Source organism: Haliotis asinina, chromosome 4, assembly GCF_037392515.1.
Source record: "Haliotis asinina isolate JCU_RB_2024 chromosome 4, JCU_Hal_asi_v2, whole genome shotgun sequence".
Classification (NCBI taxonomy): Eukaryota; Metazoa; Mollusca; class Gastropoda; order Lepetellida; family Haliotidae; genus Haliotis; species Haliotis asinina.
Window position 1 is genome coordinate 77,998,689 of NC_090283.1, and position 16,252 is coordinate 78,014,940.

At 40.2% G+C, this 16,252-nt stretch overlaps 1 protein-coding gene across 1 annotated transcript; it reads right to left on the reverse strand.

The window, feature by feature from the left end:
* Positions 1-9,063: 9,063 nt before the first annotated feature.
* Positions 9,064-14,111, reverse strand: LOC137281923 (kyphoscoliosis peptidase-like). The gene is made up of 4 exons (XM_067813644.1): positions 13,775-14,111; positions 11,786-11,901; positions 11,399-11,515; positions 9,064-10,988 (listed from the first exon to the last, which is right to left on the reverse strand). Exons 1-4 carry the CDS (start codon positions 13,916-13,918, stop codon positions 9,308-9,310), a joined length of 2,058 nt encoding a protein of 685 aa, XP_067669745.1. The 5' UTR covers positions 13,919-14,111; the 3' UTR covers positions 9,064-9,307.
* Between the last annotated feature and the right edge of the window lie 2,141 nt (positions 14,112-16,252).

Genomic DNA, 16,252 nt, shown 5'->3' on the forward strand with positions numbered 1-16,252 from the left:
ACTACTGGTGTTTGTTGGCAAACGTTGATATCAGACACCCTGCAGACCTAGGACTACTCACTAATAACACTAATAGTACTGCATGTGCAACAATTTTACGGTTTCCTGTTTTAGCTAGTGAGCAGCGGTTAACTGAATGTGAGCAAATATAGATGGGTTGACGGAAGCAGTAAAAGTTTGCAAGTGATTATGTATGCCTGAGCTGAATGTATATATACACACTGACGGATGATTACATTTCATCTCATACTCTTGTACTACCCACAAACATGAGGAGCAAAGGCAATCATGTTTTTTTCACCAACTGAAAATATACCTTTTCCAAAAGATGAATTGTACTGCTGCGCAGTCCGCATAAACAGAATACTTCAACACAGCTTCAAGTTCATTTTAAAACACACAGTTTGATTCTCACAGTTTGATTGTTAATTACGATTAACACAGGTATCTTATGCATGGGGAAATCAGTAAGTCCAGACTGTTAAGTGTGCGTATACAACACTTCAAACACAGTATCAGTCGTATGTCTGCAATAAAATTTCTTATCCCAGTCTTCACTGAGACAATTTTTCCCCAAAACTTTCACATCTACTAATTACGTTTTGGGAACTACTGAAGGCAAAAATGGTGGGCAGTGGATCTGCCTGGACTTATTCGTGAGTACACGTGTATATACATTGTGTTTTTCTCTCAGTTTCCCTACAAAGAAGAGTTATACGGACCTTCCTTGCTCACTCTGAATTCATATAGTCTTCTCCGTTCTTCGTCCCGTCTCCATCACAGCTAGGTTGAAGCCTGTACATCTTCCTCTGCTGTCGACAGTTGGTGTCTGACAAGCAAATGGCCGTGTAGGTTGCTTAGTTGCATTGTAAATACTACATCGAACGTAAGTAGGACATAATAGGATTATGTATGTTCACTAATCTCTATATTTATATGTGGATTTATCATATACCTTAAGCTGCAACTTTTAATGGATTAATAGACGTCACGTTTCGTGTGGTAAGTCAATAATATACGTGTGACCTTAACCGGAAACAAACAACAACGGTGACTAAGGATGTGGTATTATGGCGGTATTGAACCTTAAACTTGGCTGCTTTTTAACCTGGACAAATGTTGCTAATGTTTGGTTTTTTGCGTCAATTCTATGTTCAATTACTATTTGACAGATTGTGTAGTTGCACATGATATGGATGGAGCTGCTTGGAGAGTCAGACCGTCCGTATGCGACCCTGATTATCAAACAAGCATCCATGAAATACATTTAAAATCAGTAAAAAGGTTGTTCATTCAGACATTGTTATCCGCCGTTATTTACAATGTTGTTTGTTTTTAAACGTTTTAACAGACATGTCAATAACACGATCATACACAAATTTCTTCGTTAATTGTTTTATATATAAACTAATATAAGTCACGTTGACTTTAAGATCAGAGAACCATGTTCGACTTCGAGGACAATGCAACAACTCCATGTTCGAACTACAGTGAACAATTGTTGGCTTTGCGAAAATTGCAAACAGTGTTGCAGAGTATGATCCGAGTGTATTTCGTCTTGTGCCTATTGCATGGGTGCCTGCACATGCTGTCAATAACTCAGATCTAACTGGAAAGTCTGCTTTTGAACGAAATCAGATTCTAGTCACATGACTATAAGGCATTCTGCCCTCATGGTAACGACTTTCACCTTCATACAACTTAATCGGATTTTCAAAAACAACTTCTTGTAACGTTTGAGGGATCCAAGTCTATAAGCCTACCTTGGATGAAGAATAATTGAGATTATAACATTATAGAAATCGGATTATCTTGTGTTTAGTTAATCGTAAACCTGTTTTACCACACAGCATTCGAGTAGTTAATGATACGGCTACATCTAGCCAACATGACGTCTTATTTTGTGTCTGATTTTGTTATGTTATCCACCATAGGATCGTGACAACTCATCAATCTTTCAACCTCGGTTTATTATCCCTGTACGATCTTTGTGTGCTATCGTGTTATCCTATGCCGTGTTATCCACAGCACGACCTCGACCTATCAACAATCGTGTTGTATTTTCCATTGTCCGACCATGGTATATCCGAAACTGTGCGATCATAGCGTATTATCAACAGTACGACCATAAAACATTATCTATCATACGGTCGTGATATTTCGTCCACCGTATTATCTCGGCGTTTCATCAACTGTGAAATATTACTCACTGTATGATCTTGGCGTATTATCCACTGTGAAACATTACTCACTGTATGATCTTGGCGTATTATCCACTGTGAAACATTACTCACTGTATGATCTTGGCGTTTTATCCACTGTGAAACATTACTCACTGTATGATCTTGGCGTATTACCCACTGTACGAATACAAGTTATTATCTCCCATACAATCGTGAATTATTATCCACGGTACGGTCTCGGCGTATCATCCACTATGCGGCCTTAATCTCTGTAAAATCGTCAAATATTATCTACTGTACGATAGTGACATATTATCGACTCAGGATTTTATTAGGTGAAAAGCGAATGCAATTCAACTCAATGAACTATGTGCCTATGCATGTGGCTAGGTGCATATATAGGCAGCAATTATAGTAATATTACTGACCAAAGTATTGGTGAAATATTGCCGATGTGACGATAAATTTTCACTCTCTCACTCACTACTGACCAAGGGTGAGAATGCACGTACAAAGAATATTACAAAAAATCAAATTTGTATCTTTCATTTAAGATATGATAACTACACGTGGCAGTTTCAAATACTTCAAAACTCTGTTCACATTTTAACAAGCTAATATACTTAAATATATTTTCCACTTGAATGGTGCTTACTTGTTTCTAGTTACTTGGTACATACCTTCTACTTCGTTAGTACAAAAGGGACATAATGAAAAAGTGGGATTTTAGGTAGACTCCCGCTGCATTTTTTAGTCCTAAGCACATCTGAACTGAGACGTAAAAGTATAAGCGCAATTCTGTTCTTATCCACTGTACAATCTTTGCATATTTTTCACAGCACATGTGCAACCTGGTGTAGAATAGGCCTTCAGCAACCCATGCTTACCATAAAAGGCGACCATGCGTGTTGAAAGGGACGATTAAAGGGGTCTGGTGGTCAGACTGGCTGACTGGGTTGGGACATGTCATCAGTTTCTAATTGCGCAGATCGATGCTCATGCTGTTGATCACTGGATTGTCTGGTCCAGACTCGATTATTTACAGACTGCCGCCATATAGCTGGAATATTGCTGATGCGGCGTAAAACTACACTCACTCACTCACTCCTCTGCACGACCTTTGTGTATTGTCGGTCTACGATCTCGGCATATGATCCAGTGTTATGTCCTAGTGTAAACAAGAATATGATCAGGCGTTGCTGTAAAGTGTGATTCAGTGTACGGTCTAGTTGTAATGTGAAGTGTATAACATCGCTGTACTGTCTGTATACGTCAGTGTACCATGCGTATTGTTAAGCGATCGTACATTTTGATCGTATGTTTCATTTAAGTGAGTATAGTGTTACGTCGCTGTTAACAATATCAGAGTAATATCACGTCGGAGGACAAAAAATGGGCTTCACATACAGTGCTCATGTGGAAAATCGAAGCCGGGCATTCGGCGTAATGAGCGAACACTTAACCACTTGACTAATCCACCGATCTCTATTTTTCAATGATTCCTAGGGTGAAAATGAACGAACCGTCAAGTATCCAACAGCTCTTACTCCCACGTACCATGTGTAATAGAGTTGTCGCCCTTAGTTAATAGAGTAGAATGTCTTGTATAATTAGTTGTTTAAAGTGAAAGTGTCTTAGAGCGCTTGACACCTCTGTTACCTTAACAGTATAGAGAGCTCCTAGATAGAGTTATTAACTTATTATCTAAACATATGTTAGACTCTCACCATAGCAGCACTACAGCAAACATGGGAGACGTATTTAAATGATTATAGACTTACGTTTCCCGTGTACCTATTTCTGTGTTTCTGTGTTTCTGGTCGTATATCAATGAACGTCTGGTAGTTTACAGCCCGGTAATTTTCCTTGTACACTTGGGTATAACAACAAATGTACGCTCTTAGTCAGTCAGCTATGACATGTATACGAGTTGTATGTTTTAAGTGCACCTACTTTATCAGGTAACACTTAGCTCGAGGGAGAAATAAACATGTCACGATTTTATTTATTCTTTGCTTTGTCCTTGACGTGAACACGTACCTCACACGCGTTGTGCAATAAAATCTTTGACAGAGTAATCATAAACTGATAAACGTGGTGTGTGTTGAACAGGCACCGTGTGTGAGATATATGAATGTGATGTAACTATATGCAACAGTTAACTGTTTTGGGTGCGCCGTATTACTGTTCCTTCATACATATCTACATGAAGGAATATTAAATACATCGACACCTGAAGCTGTTATCACATATATACAGATCTGTCTTTTTCCGCTGTATGATCCCCCTCTGTTTTTTCAACTCTGGCGGGACAGTCCTCCTGAAATGGCCATGGAATGACTTTGCGTAGTCGCCAATTTACACTAGTCTTGTCAGAGGAGTTCACGAAGTTTGAGATCTCGACTCCAAGTTGACCCACTCCAAAATCTGTGGAAGCCGCGGCGAATGAGTAAGCGTGATCCCAAACATAAGATATTTGAGTTCATGGACTACTACTACTACTAGTAGTAGTAGTGGTAGTAGTAGTAGCAGCAACAATAGTAGTAGTAGTAGCAGCAGCAGTAATAGTAGTAGTAGCAACAGTAAGTGATAGTACCAGTAGAACCAGAGTAGCTGGTGGTGGTGTTGAATGGTTGTTGTATGGTTGTTGTATGGTTCATGGTTTTGGTTTTTGTATTGGGGTCATTTTAGTAATCAAGCACAGCTTCGTAACTTTATTACAATATACATTACAGGGAACTATGGAACAAGTGCTGATAACGACCACGTCATTAACACCATCATTAAACACCGTTATCTAACAAAAGACAACACCATTAGATAACAGCCACCACAGTTTCATAGGGGATGGAGAGAACCGTAGTCTATCTACACTACAATTAACATAATGTACAGTTGATGAGATCCTATAATCTGTCACATATGCTTGTCAGTACTTCAACTGACGCGCACATGTCATCTTTTGAACTTTCTATATTTTATAGACGCTTCAATGCGTTTGACGACTTGATCTAAGATTATAATGACATTTTATTAAGAATTTCTATATAATCAGTGTAGATGACGGTATCTGCTGTTTTCGGACACTTTCATGTCCGGACTAACCATCCATTATTCACCAAAGACGAACATCTGTATCGCCTACCTTGGGTGCACCATACCGTCCACCATATTACAGTAATATGCAATATTATAGTAATATTGTTTAGATCTTTTCTTTCAGAATGGGGAATACCTCCTTGATTGTGTTCTTCGGTTTGTATGCGCCATACCCACACTCGTTGAATAGTCTGGAGTCTAGTGTCTGCCAAGAATGTCAAGAATAATCAAGTAGCATTCCTTTGCCATTCAAATGGGTGATTCCATTCAAGAAATGTATACAATTAGCGAGCACGGTTTCACGTGTGCTTCTCTGGGGCATTTACTCACCACGCGCGAGTATTTTTTATCATACTACCCTATACTTTGGTCCGTATCTAGAGATTTTGTCATTGGATAAATCAGCTTGCTTGATAAAGAAATCAACAACGTGATGAAGTGACTGTGATCTCATGTCAACGGGGTTTTCGCTGTATACACTCAGTTTATACAGACCCTTTTGTGGTAAAAATTCCTTAATTACGAGGAATCTATCCGATTCTGCATACAAATAACTGTTCTCTGTAGTATTTTTTATATTTTCTTTTAACTTAAAAAGTAACTTTAAAATGAGAATTTTACATCATACTAAATTCAGTACAAGCATCCATGACTATGTTCCTTCATAAGCATGTGTCCTTAGCAAAACAAGAGTAGTGTATCGAAACAGACAATTGCACCATCTGGTTCTGCGAGGATGGTGACAGATCAGTCAGACACGGCTGTCGCTATGATGTAAGTGCATCTGTGTCATTATTGATTATTGGTGTTTACGATATGCGGTCTGTCATCCATCTGTAGAAGGCACGCACTTTCTCCGTGGTCTCGTCAGGTACTCAACGAGAATGGTCACAGATTCTCCAACACCAGGGGGCGCATTAATTACATGTACAAAAAGCATGTTACAAAACCACCACATACACTCGAACATAGGCATTTGGCCTCGCTAACCCATAAAGGGTTAGGATATCTTCCTCCATGTTAGTGAATGAGTAACTATGGTATTATACCGCATATTCATAAAATACCACATGGTGCATAGTTTAAAGTCACTGGACAATGTTTCAGACAGTTTCAGGTTGTAACTAAAACCACGGTGTATACATTGTGACGGACAAAAGCAGAATACACTTGAAATATTTAATTTTAACCAAAAGTGTAATAAACCCGATACGTTGGGAGATAGGTCATGTATACGTCATATCTATAACTATTTCATTAACCTGACACACTGCCATATAACTGGAATACTGTTCCAATGAGCATTTAACGTAACTAGTTTATTCGCCCTCATTTCAACGGTAGGACCTCCCGCTATCGACGTACTTTATAGTCACTCTTATTAACCATGCATTTTGGTATTAAATTTGCCCAGATGTCGGGTTGCGTTCTTTAAATGTCAGAGTGCGCTTCGGTCTGTCAGCGCTATTTCGTATTCCTATGACACATATGGATCCCTTCACATTATTCAAATAAAAAGGGGAACGCTGCTCCCTATTCACTCCAGTGTCCGGATATTCAAGGTGCTGCATACAGGCGGTTGTATGTGCTGTCGCAAGGTTTCTGCCTGACACTTCACCAGCATGAATAGATATTGTATTAGCGGCAACAGTTGTGAATTTTCGTTAACTACAAACACTACTGAAAAACGTTTTGACACCTTAGTTCGTGTACGAATCCCATGTGAAATGTTGCTCTTGGTATAGCTGGTTATTCCCTGAAGTAATGTCGAAACACTGCCACCATGTCGTCACTATAATCTTGGACCTTCAGCAGGTATGATCTTCCTCCATCAAGTATCCAACCGAGATTCTGTTTAAACAGGGTTAACACTAATCTGCTCACCTTCTTGCTTAATAACTCAGTGTTTTAGCATCATGTGAATTAAGCTGAAGTAAAAAGTATGAATGCATTTTTGAGACATGCCTTTCACCATATCTATACGTATCATCACATTCCCATACGTGCATCTGAAGGGAGATTTGATGGCTTTTGGTGGACGCCCCAGGGACACAAAGCCCCGATCTGCAAAACAGTGCCCTGATTGGGCCCTGCATTACTTCGGCCTTTCCTCAGATATTGCCGGCAAGGTGACAGGAGTATAACCTGGCATGGTATGTTCCTGGGTACGTCATCGCCATGCCCATATCCATTTGTTTCCCCAAAGTTGTAAACATCTACACTAATGTGGGTTCTCACCACACAGTAAGTTCACACGCCGTGATATAGTCTCAATTTTGTTCAAAGCGAAGTACACCCATCTCACACCCCAACCCCGTGCTTCATACATTGCTGGGAGTTGTGCCAACCCAAATCGCTAACCAAAGTACATAAAGGTTCCATATTAAAGTGCTTACCTTAAGCACATGGTTATCAAATGCTAACAAGTCTGATGTATTGTTGAGAAGGTCCTGACCGATTGGTGGGGAGACTGAATAAGTGGGTGTCCGTTCTCTTGAGAAGACGGTGCTGTACCCCCTGCTGACACTTCGAGTTAACGAACTCCGAAACCATGGACTGCATCGCATGATATTAAAGACGTTACTACTGACGCAATACCTGTATTCCAGAATGCTTGTCAATGTGGTGCACAACTGAACATGTTGTTCAATGCTATGAAATCCTAGAAGCGACATTGTCTCGATGTGGAGCATTGGAAAAAAATGATATGTTTGTTTTGAAGGGTGAAAATGCGAAACGGGACGATGTCATGCAAGATTTCATTCAGTCTAGACGATGACGAATGTCCCTATTTGCCCTCTCCCTACTACTATCTACATGCAGTTAGAGGAACACATGCGTTTGAATAATCAAGACAATGCTGAACAGGCACGCATGCTTTAGTTGCATAGTATATAATAGGTGACTTAGAATGGCTTATTCGTCCCTTTTAAGAATATTGCACACACTGAATGTGTTCAAATATACATATATATAATATATATATATATATATATATATATATATATATATATGTGTGTGTGTGTGTGTGTGTGTGTGTGTGTGTGTGTGTGTGCGTGTACCAAAGAGTATACTGACATAATGTATTATAATATTCTGTTCACAAAAGTACTTTCCTGACAAACAAACCGTTCAAACGAGACAACAAAGGGAGTGTGTATTTCATCCCGACGAAAAATGACCCTTCACCATACAGAGTCAGGTTCGCCCAATCATAGTGATGCCCATCCCTGTTATGACCAGTCCACCACAAAAACTATCGCGTGATCGGAGGGTCACATACATATGACGCGAAAATTGAATTCGAAATCCTTTGAAAATATTACATGTGTCTTGACGACCGGTATTGTTGGTGTCCATTGGTAATGCGTGTGGGGTGTTTTGATGCTAAGTCTAACGCATTTTTCTGTGTCGGAAGTAAAATGGTCAAGTACCACCTATGTTTGACAAACAGTCACTTCCATGACGCAAGGACTTCACTTCTTCATTTTTGGCAGTTTTATGTTGCTTCTATGTCTCAAGATACCATATCGGCTAGCTGGGAGGAAACGTATGGGCCGAACCGTCGTGGGCCTTTAAACTTCCGGTTTTTCTGCAGAGAGGTTTTCCCAACGGTCCATCACCGGTATTGCCATAGACCGTGGGAAAACATAGCAAGGCCTAACGGACTTTGAAAGAAAATTGACCAAACTCCCATGGTGCAATACGTTTCGGGGAAAGGGGGTTGCCGTGACTACCGGGAACTTAGTGTAACCGAAGTATATAGTATACAGATATGGAATGTGGTTCCAATTGTTTTAACACATTTATTCAGCAAATCAGCTTACAAGCTGGACAAGTATACAGGGACTATATCAATCAGTAGTCCAGTTATTGCACTCTGGCTGACCAACAATGACTGAGTTTGTGTTCGGCAAACATATTGTTAGTAATGTTTTCAACAAACAGCCCTACCTGGTCATCTATGACACAGCCGGGTCGCATGTAACACGGACAAGAGGATTATCTGAGAACTGACATGTGAATCAGCTAACGGTGTACTCGTACAGTCCATCAAACCTGTTCCCTTCTTGATCCGGTGTCCCAAACACACCCACAGATCCTCTTCCCGTTGCCTCGAATGAGATATCAAACAGATCCCCAGACTTCTTTTCATGGACTTCATTGTTTACCATAACTCGTTTCAGAGTCTTCGATCGCAGTCTCAGGCGAACATTTTGATTGGCTGGTAAAGTCCCATGCACAGGTTCGAGAAGTACACATTCATACGTTTTCGCATGTGTGTAGACCTTTGGAAAAGACTTCATGTTTGTAGCATCGGATTTACTCTCAACAAGAAAGTCCGCAACAAGATCGAGGGATTGGGACGTTGTCCTGTCCCCATGCTTAGCAAAAAGGGACAGTTTGTAAAACCCAGCCTTGGGTAATCTTAATTTAATAACCAATGTGTTGCCGCTGTAGTAGTCCAACACATGATTGTCCAGCTTGGTCTCCGTTGCAAGTTGTTGGTACAGTTTCACGGATGTTGTTATAAACTTGCTTGTCTTCATTTGCAGTTGTAGCTCACCATTCCTGGTAGTAAACAAGCTCTTGAAGAAGATATCGTCCAGGAACCCGTACTCCACTGCTTCTGGCCGAGCACCCCACAGCGTATCCTGAATGGGATAAGATTCTGGTTCAGGTGCAGGTTTGTTACACGTAATCAGCCACTCACCAAGGTGATCATACTCCCTCTGACCATCACCGGAGTTGCAATGCAAAATCAGCTTGTAAACCCCTTCTTGAGGCAAACTCCCAGTGACTTCTATAAACCCGCGACCCAAATATGGACAAATGTACTGACGGAGGTCTTTTTTGTTTCCGTCCTCCAGTCGAAATATTGCCTTTGGTTTTCTTTGTGTTTTTAACCTCAGCTTGAATGTTCCATTTTTGCTCACGATGACGTCATTGGCCCACACACTGGAAACAAAGCCATATTTGTCGACGTCAACATCTCGCTTGATTCCCCATAACCCAGTATGAAGAGGGTAAGTAAACACCTTGTCATGTACTGATCTGCAGTTGATCTTGTATGTGATTATTTGGGAATGACCAACTTCAGTGGAATCAACTGCTCTACCGTAAACTCTCAGGTCGTATTTTCCTATCTTTGGAGGTGTCACGTGAATCGTAAATCTCTTCCGCCCTGACTTTCTCAACACAACATATCGCTCGTAGTCTATTGACGATTTGTCTGTCATATGACATGAGATATTTTGCAGATCATTATGCCTTGTTTGAAATGTTATATGGCATTCTTTCTCCACCTCAATGGTATGTTCTTTGTGCGAAGTTGGTACAAGGCCCCATATTGTCCCAGCAGTATCCACAACAACGCTTTTGTTAAACGCTTCCAGTGACAGGGGCCGTTTCAGTAACTGGGACGTCTTGCTCTTTTCCATGTCATTATCCATGTACGGGAAATGTTTGACAGCAAAGTCCTTTGGATCTGTTAGAAAGAACATGTCTTCATAGCGTTTCTGGAATCGGTTGTATTCATCCACGTTCCCAGCCCCCCATGTCACATCCAGAGGCAGCCACTGTCCACTGACATACACAATGTTCCAAGCATGCGCAGTTTCAGATTCCGGCGTGAAACCGATCTCGGGGTTGTAGTTACGTCCCTTGCTGAATCCTATCACCATTTTACAGGCGATTCCTACTTCACTGAAAATACAGAAAGATAGCATTATATTTGCCGAATTATCACATGCAACAATGTGTGAAAAGGTGCAAAATGACCATCATTAACTGTATACTGCAATGAAATTGCAGGAAGATAAAGCGTTCAAACCTAGTGCGTGACATTTAAAATCGCAATATAAGTGCAATAATCTTGAGCGCCGCGTTAAGCCCAGTGTTACATCAACTTTATCCTAACTGAGGCACGTTGCTCAGGTGCAAACACCCGTTACATCTGTTATTAACAAGTGCCCCGTTGTTTAGGCAGTTATACAGCATTGCCAATGATGATCACTTGTGTTATAACCAGTCCCCATGTTGTGAATGATTTCCAGGAATGATCAGATATACTGGCATTTGTCTTCAGGTATTGCCTACGTGATATCTATATTTACCTGCAGAGAGACAGGAACAAGTTGGCATAACCTTCGCAGACGCCCTGGCGTTTTTGTAACACACGTTCGGCGTCTTGACGACCATACGTCTTCAAGCGTACACCAAATGCATCATAGCTGAAATAGTCAGTGTCAGTGACGTTGATTTCCGATTGAAGGTGAATAGGAGTATATTTCATGGCACGTATTCAGCGACCTCACACACTGGCATTCTCTTTCTCTATCACCCTCTCTGTTCACATGTGATTGTTTGTAGCATTTTTTATTGAAATTGTATCAAAAACATTCCTCATACGTATCCGTTTACAGAATCCGTCGTTATATACGGCAATGAACTGATTTTTCCGGATTGGAAATAGTAAAGTAACTATGTATGGGTTTGGCTACCTGATATTCTCTGCTATCCACTTGTAAAAGGCTCGAGCCTTTTCTATGTCATTCTTCGCCGGCTGTACAAGATATTGGGCAAGTTTCGTCACTGACACACATGCAGAAACCGGTGCCTGTGAATATAATGATAATAACAGTATCCGCCATGCTGAACTAAAATTCACTGTTTACTTTTGATTCTTTGGCAACACGTGGCAAAGCATGTGGTGTACTGATAATTTATTTTCTCAGTTCAGTGTTTTCCCTATTTTATACCAATATGTTATTATGACATACTGGACGTCTCATTCTATCATGGGACAATTATAACTTAAAGTTGTTTCTCTCAATGGTACCTTGTAAACTATTTTTATTTGTTAATGCAACACAGGACACTTGGATAAGCAATACACTTTCTCACTCAGTCACCTAAATCGGCAGAATCAAGATGCGCTACAAAAGGTGTAGCGTAGGTCGGTGGCACTCACACCCTCTTAATGAAGGAAAAGTACCCACAGTGCATTTTTTGTCCCACGTCCATGACTAAAAGGATCCTTGGGTGGAATGAGACGATTTTGTGCATATTCGATGGTTTTTTTTACAGCTCCAACTATTTTCTCAACTTTTCTGTACCGTTTCTAATAACGTGATTTAAGCATGTTTGAAGGAAATTAAGAGATAGGATCTATATTTTATGTTTTGAATGTAATATTACTCTGGGCATGACCGACAGAAATTTTAAGGACCTTGCCATACTTTTTATCGTGTTTGTAAGTGTTTTTTAGGACTCATACACCTGCAATATTGATGTTGCTCAAGTCTTTGATATTGGTGTTGCTCAAGAAACTTTACTTACTCACTCACTCATGTTAGATATCATATCATTTGATAGCCGACTGCATTTTTTGTCTGCATTTGTTTAAATAAAAAAACACATGCTTGTTTGCTTTAGAGTTGAACTTACTATATAAATTAGTAATGCTTGTAGACAGGCTGTTCTATTGTTTGTTGTTTTACCCTAAAATAAACTATCCAGCTGTATCCTATTCATATTCGAACGACACATCAGCAAACCATTTCGGACAAGCTCGGGGTGGTGACAAGACAATTCTAAACATGATCTTCACGTAGGGCTAGGTTAGTCACTCAGCCGATCACAATAGCACTAACGTGCAATAACGTGAAGTGTGTTTGCCATAGTGAGATTCAGTGCTATCAAATGAAAACCTGGTTTCCTGTATTTCACAGTTTTGTAAAAGTACACTGTTGTACATCGTAGTATGCAGTAAGTTACCCAGAAAGGATCACGAATTACTCAAGAGAGAATCCCTAAGATTGGAAACTCCATGTTGATCTGAACGCGTACTAGCATATCCGTCACAGGTGAATTGATCCATTACAAGCCTTCAATGCACGCACGTTTTTCCTGCATCTATTCAAGGTGACACATCACGGACATATTTGTGAAGAAGCACGTCACCCCTAAGCGTGACGTGAGACTGAATGTAACAAAGAGGCTATGAATAGCGCCATGTTGATCGCGGGTGACTATCAGCCAGAAAATCAATCATCCTTTCAATACTTCAAACTGAAAGTAGGAAACTATCTCTATTGCTCTTGAGTAGATACCAATATATTAATGAGTTAATGATATCAGGATAACCACCCGCCCACCACAACACACGATATCGAAAACTGGACTATTCAATGCATACACTAAGTCAAATGTTTCTCCACTATGACTACCAACGCATAACGATCGACCCCGATGACTTCTACTATTTGCATGAAGGTGCATAACGTCTATAGAAAATGTACCGCGAGCGACCGGTATATTTAGAACACATTGATACTGTTTACACAAAACTATTCAAAGAAAAGTATTTACAAACACGTAGGTATCACGTATGAACACTTTGATGTTTTGTCAGATACGGCGTATTGGTCGAATGCGATATGATATAAACCATCATGGTTTGATGTGATAATCATGTAGTAAATTCGTACCTTCAGAGCATAGGTGTCTATTGCTTCGAATGTAGAGGGTAGAAGCTTTCTTCTTGATTTTGAAGGTGGTCGCACTGGCGGAGGTAATGTAACTGAAGATGAACCCTCTGTGTATCGTCCAGGTGTCGATTGTTTCACCCCCATCTTGTTACGTAGCTGGACAAATCTAGATCTACCTGTACATGATCCTGATACATGTTGTCAACTTGACACTGTGTTAATGTCACTTTGTGCGTTGTGTCTATAAATAGCACAGGCGACAGCCCGTGTATTCTAAACTCTTATCTACCACGAAACTGAAGCCACATTTCTGCGTCAGCTCTATTTCCAAAAGCACGCAACGACCTGAGATCATTTTTTCAAAAGTGCTTACAACACCCGCTTTGTCAGTAAGAGTAATGGAACACATACGGGCGTCGTGTCGATATCTGACGCACCAGGTACAACATGATTAAAATGAACGTCTAACTTGTTGTAGATGAAACATTTACATTTACCTGCCTTTGCGTGTGTTTATGACGAGAGAAAAGTGAGGAAGGTTACGATCGCCTTATCGCAAATATTTGTTAATACTGATTCACAAACATTTTCTTATGATTTAGTTACTTGTAGTAATAATGTTATATAATTATGGAATAGTTGGGGAAATCTTTCATTATAATTATGGAAAAATGTATATCCGGTAAAAAAGAAATAACGGCTTGCATATATATGATTCAGATGTACGTTTATGCTGCTACATGGGTTTCAGGTATATGGTGCATTTTGTTGGAGTTGTGACAGTATGAATTAGGACACAAGCCTCTAACACCTGTTGTCACTGCCGTGATACAACTTCAGAGAATTATCTTACAGAACGACGTTAGAACACACACACACACACACACACACACACACACACACTTAATTAGTACAAGGCATTTATGTATCCCTTATTTAGCCAGTGTTCAATACATATTCAGGATGGCCTCTTCGTTGTGTGTTAACGTCATTGGGAAGAACAAATTGTATATGTAGTCTTGAGATGAGGCGGTATTGTGTTTCCTCACACTTTTTGCTGAAAAATGTCAAAATGGGTTTCGTCGGATGGTATCTGTAAAACAAATTCGAAGTAAGGAAAGCACCTTAACAACATTCTGCTCTTTTTGTTTTTATCTTCCTTTCATAGACCGTATTGACGCAGAAATGTGGCTCTGAATATATTCTCGAAACATGTATCACGTGCTTGTTTCATTGAGATGCGCCGATCTGGTTTTATTAGACTATATCCCACTTCCAACTCAGTTCTATTATCATGTAACTCCCATGCTGCAGCATCTGCGTTGGCTACCTATCACATTTCGATGCAAATGTAAGATTGCAACACTTGTGTTTCGCCATTTTGATGGTTCACTACCGCCCTACCTGTCTAGAGAACTTTCTTCATATAGGGCTGCACGGACTCTTCAGTGAGAAACTGTTTTAAGGTGACAAAATACAACTTAGAGTCAGCAGGACAGCGCTCTTTCAAATACAGTGAACCCTCAGTTTGGAATACTCTTCCAAATGAACGCCGCAATTACTCTTCTCTAAATTCATTTAAGACTGGTTTGAAAATATTCTTATATAAACAAGCTTTCCCTTAATGTGTACTTTTCCATCCAATTGCGCAAAGAGACCTTTTGGAGATTAGCGCTATAAAAACGCTACCTATTATTATTACAAATACAAGACTTAGTACTTATTCAACGCAGCCAACATAACTATCCGGAGGGTAAGGAAAGGCAAGGCGAGTTATCTAGGACATATCAACCATGTTGAAAAAACCCTGTTACAACAAACAACACTACTTCCTGGTCAACGCGCGCTTGTGTACCCGTCACGATTAGCTCGGTCGGTGTGTATGAACCCGTTAGCCGTGCTTGCTAGCAGTCTAGAAACACATGACGGTCAGCCCTGGTTAGTCACGGCAACATTGTGCATACAAGGAGATAGAGGCGGTGCCCTAATGACATTCTAGCTAGATCTCTGACGAAAGGCTTTGAAATTTATAGTTATATTGAACTCATTGTTTCGAAAAAAAAATAGTAGACGGGTTATGAATAGACCCGAAAGAGAGGCAACATTGTTACCTAAAACAGGCAACTACTCCTGGCACGTTTCACTATTTAGTGAGTGAGTTCAATTTTACTCACCAGTACTACTACGCAATCGATCTACGCAACTGGGCAACATATATGGTGAACGATAAGCTTGAGTTTGAATTTCTAGCAAAATAGTAACTGTAAATGTCTCCATACATCACCCCAATTCATGGAGGGTTTATAACAATCTACTATTGTATAGCCACCACTTAGTGGTAACGATATCTCCACTAAATCCCCACTACACCGATAGTGCAACATGTGACAGTTCAGGAAATACGACTGGCTTGAGGACAGATAAGAGCGTCAGTGATGTTGCCTAGTGATCATAAACATAAACAATAGGGCAGCTATT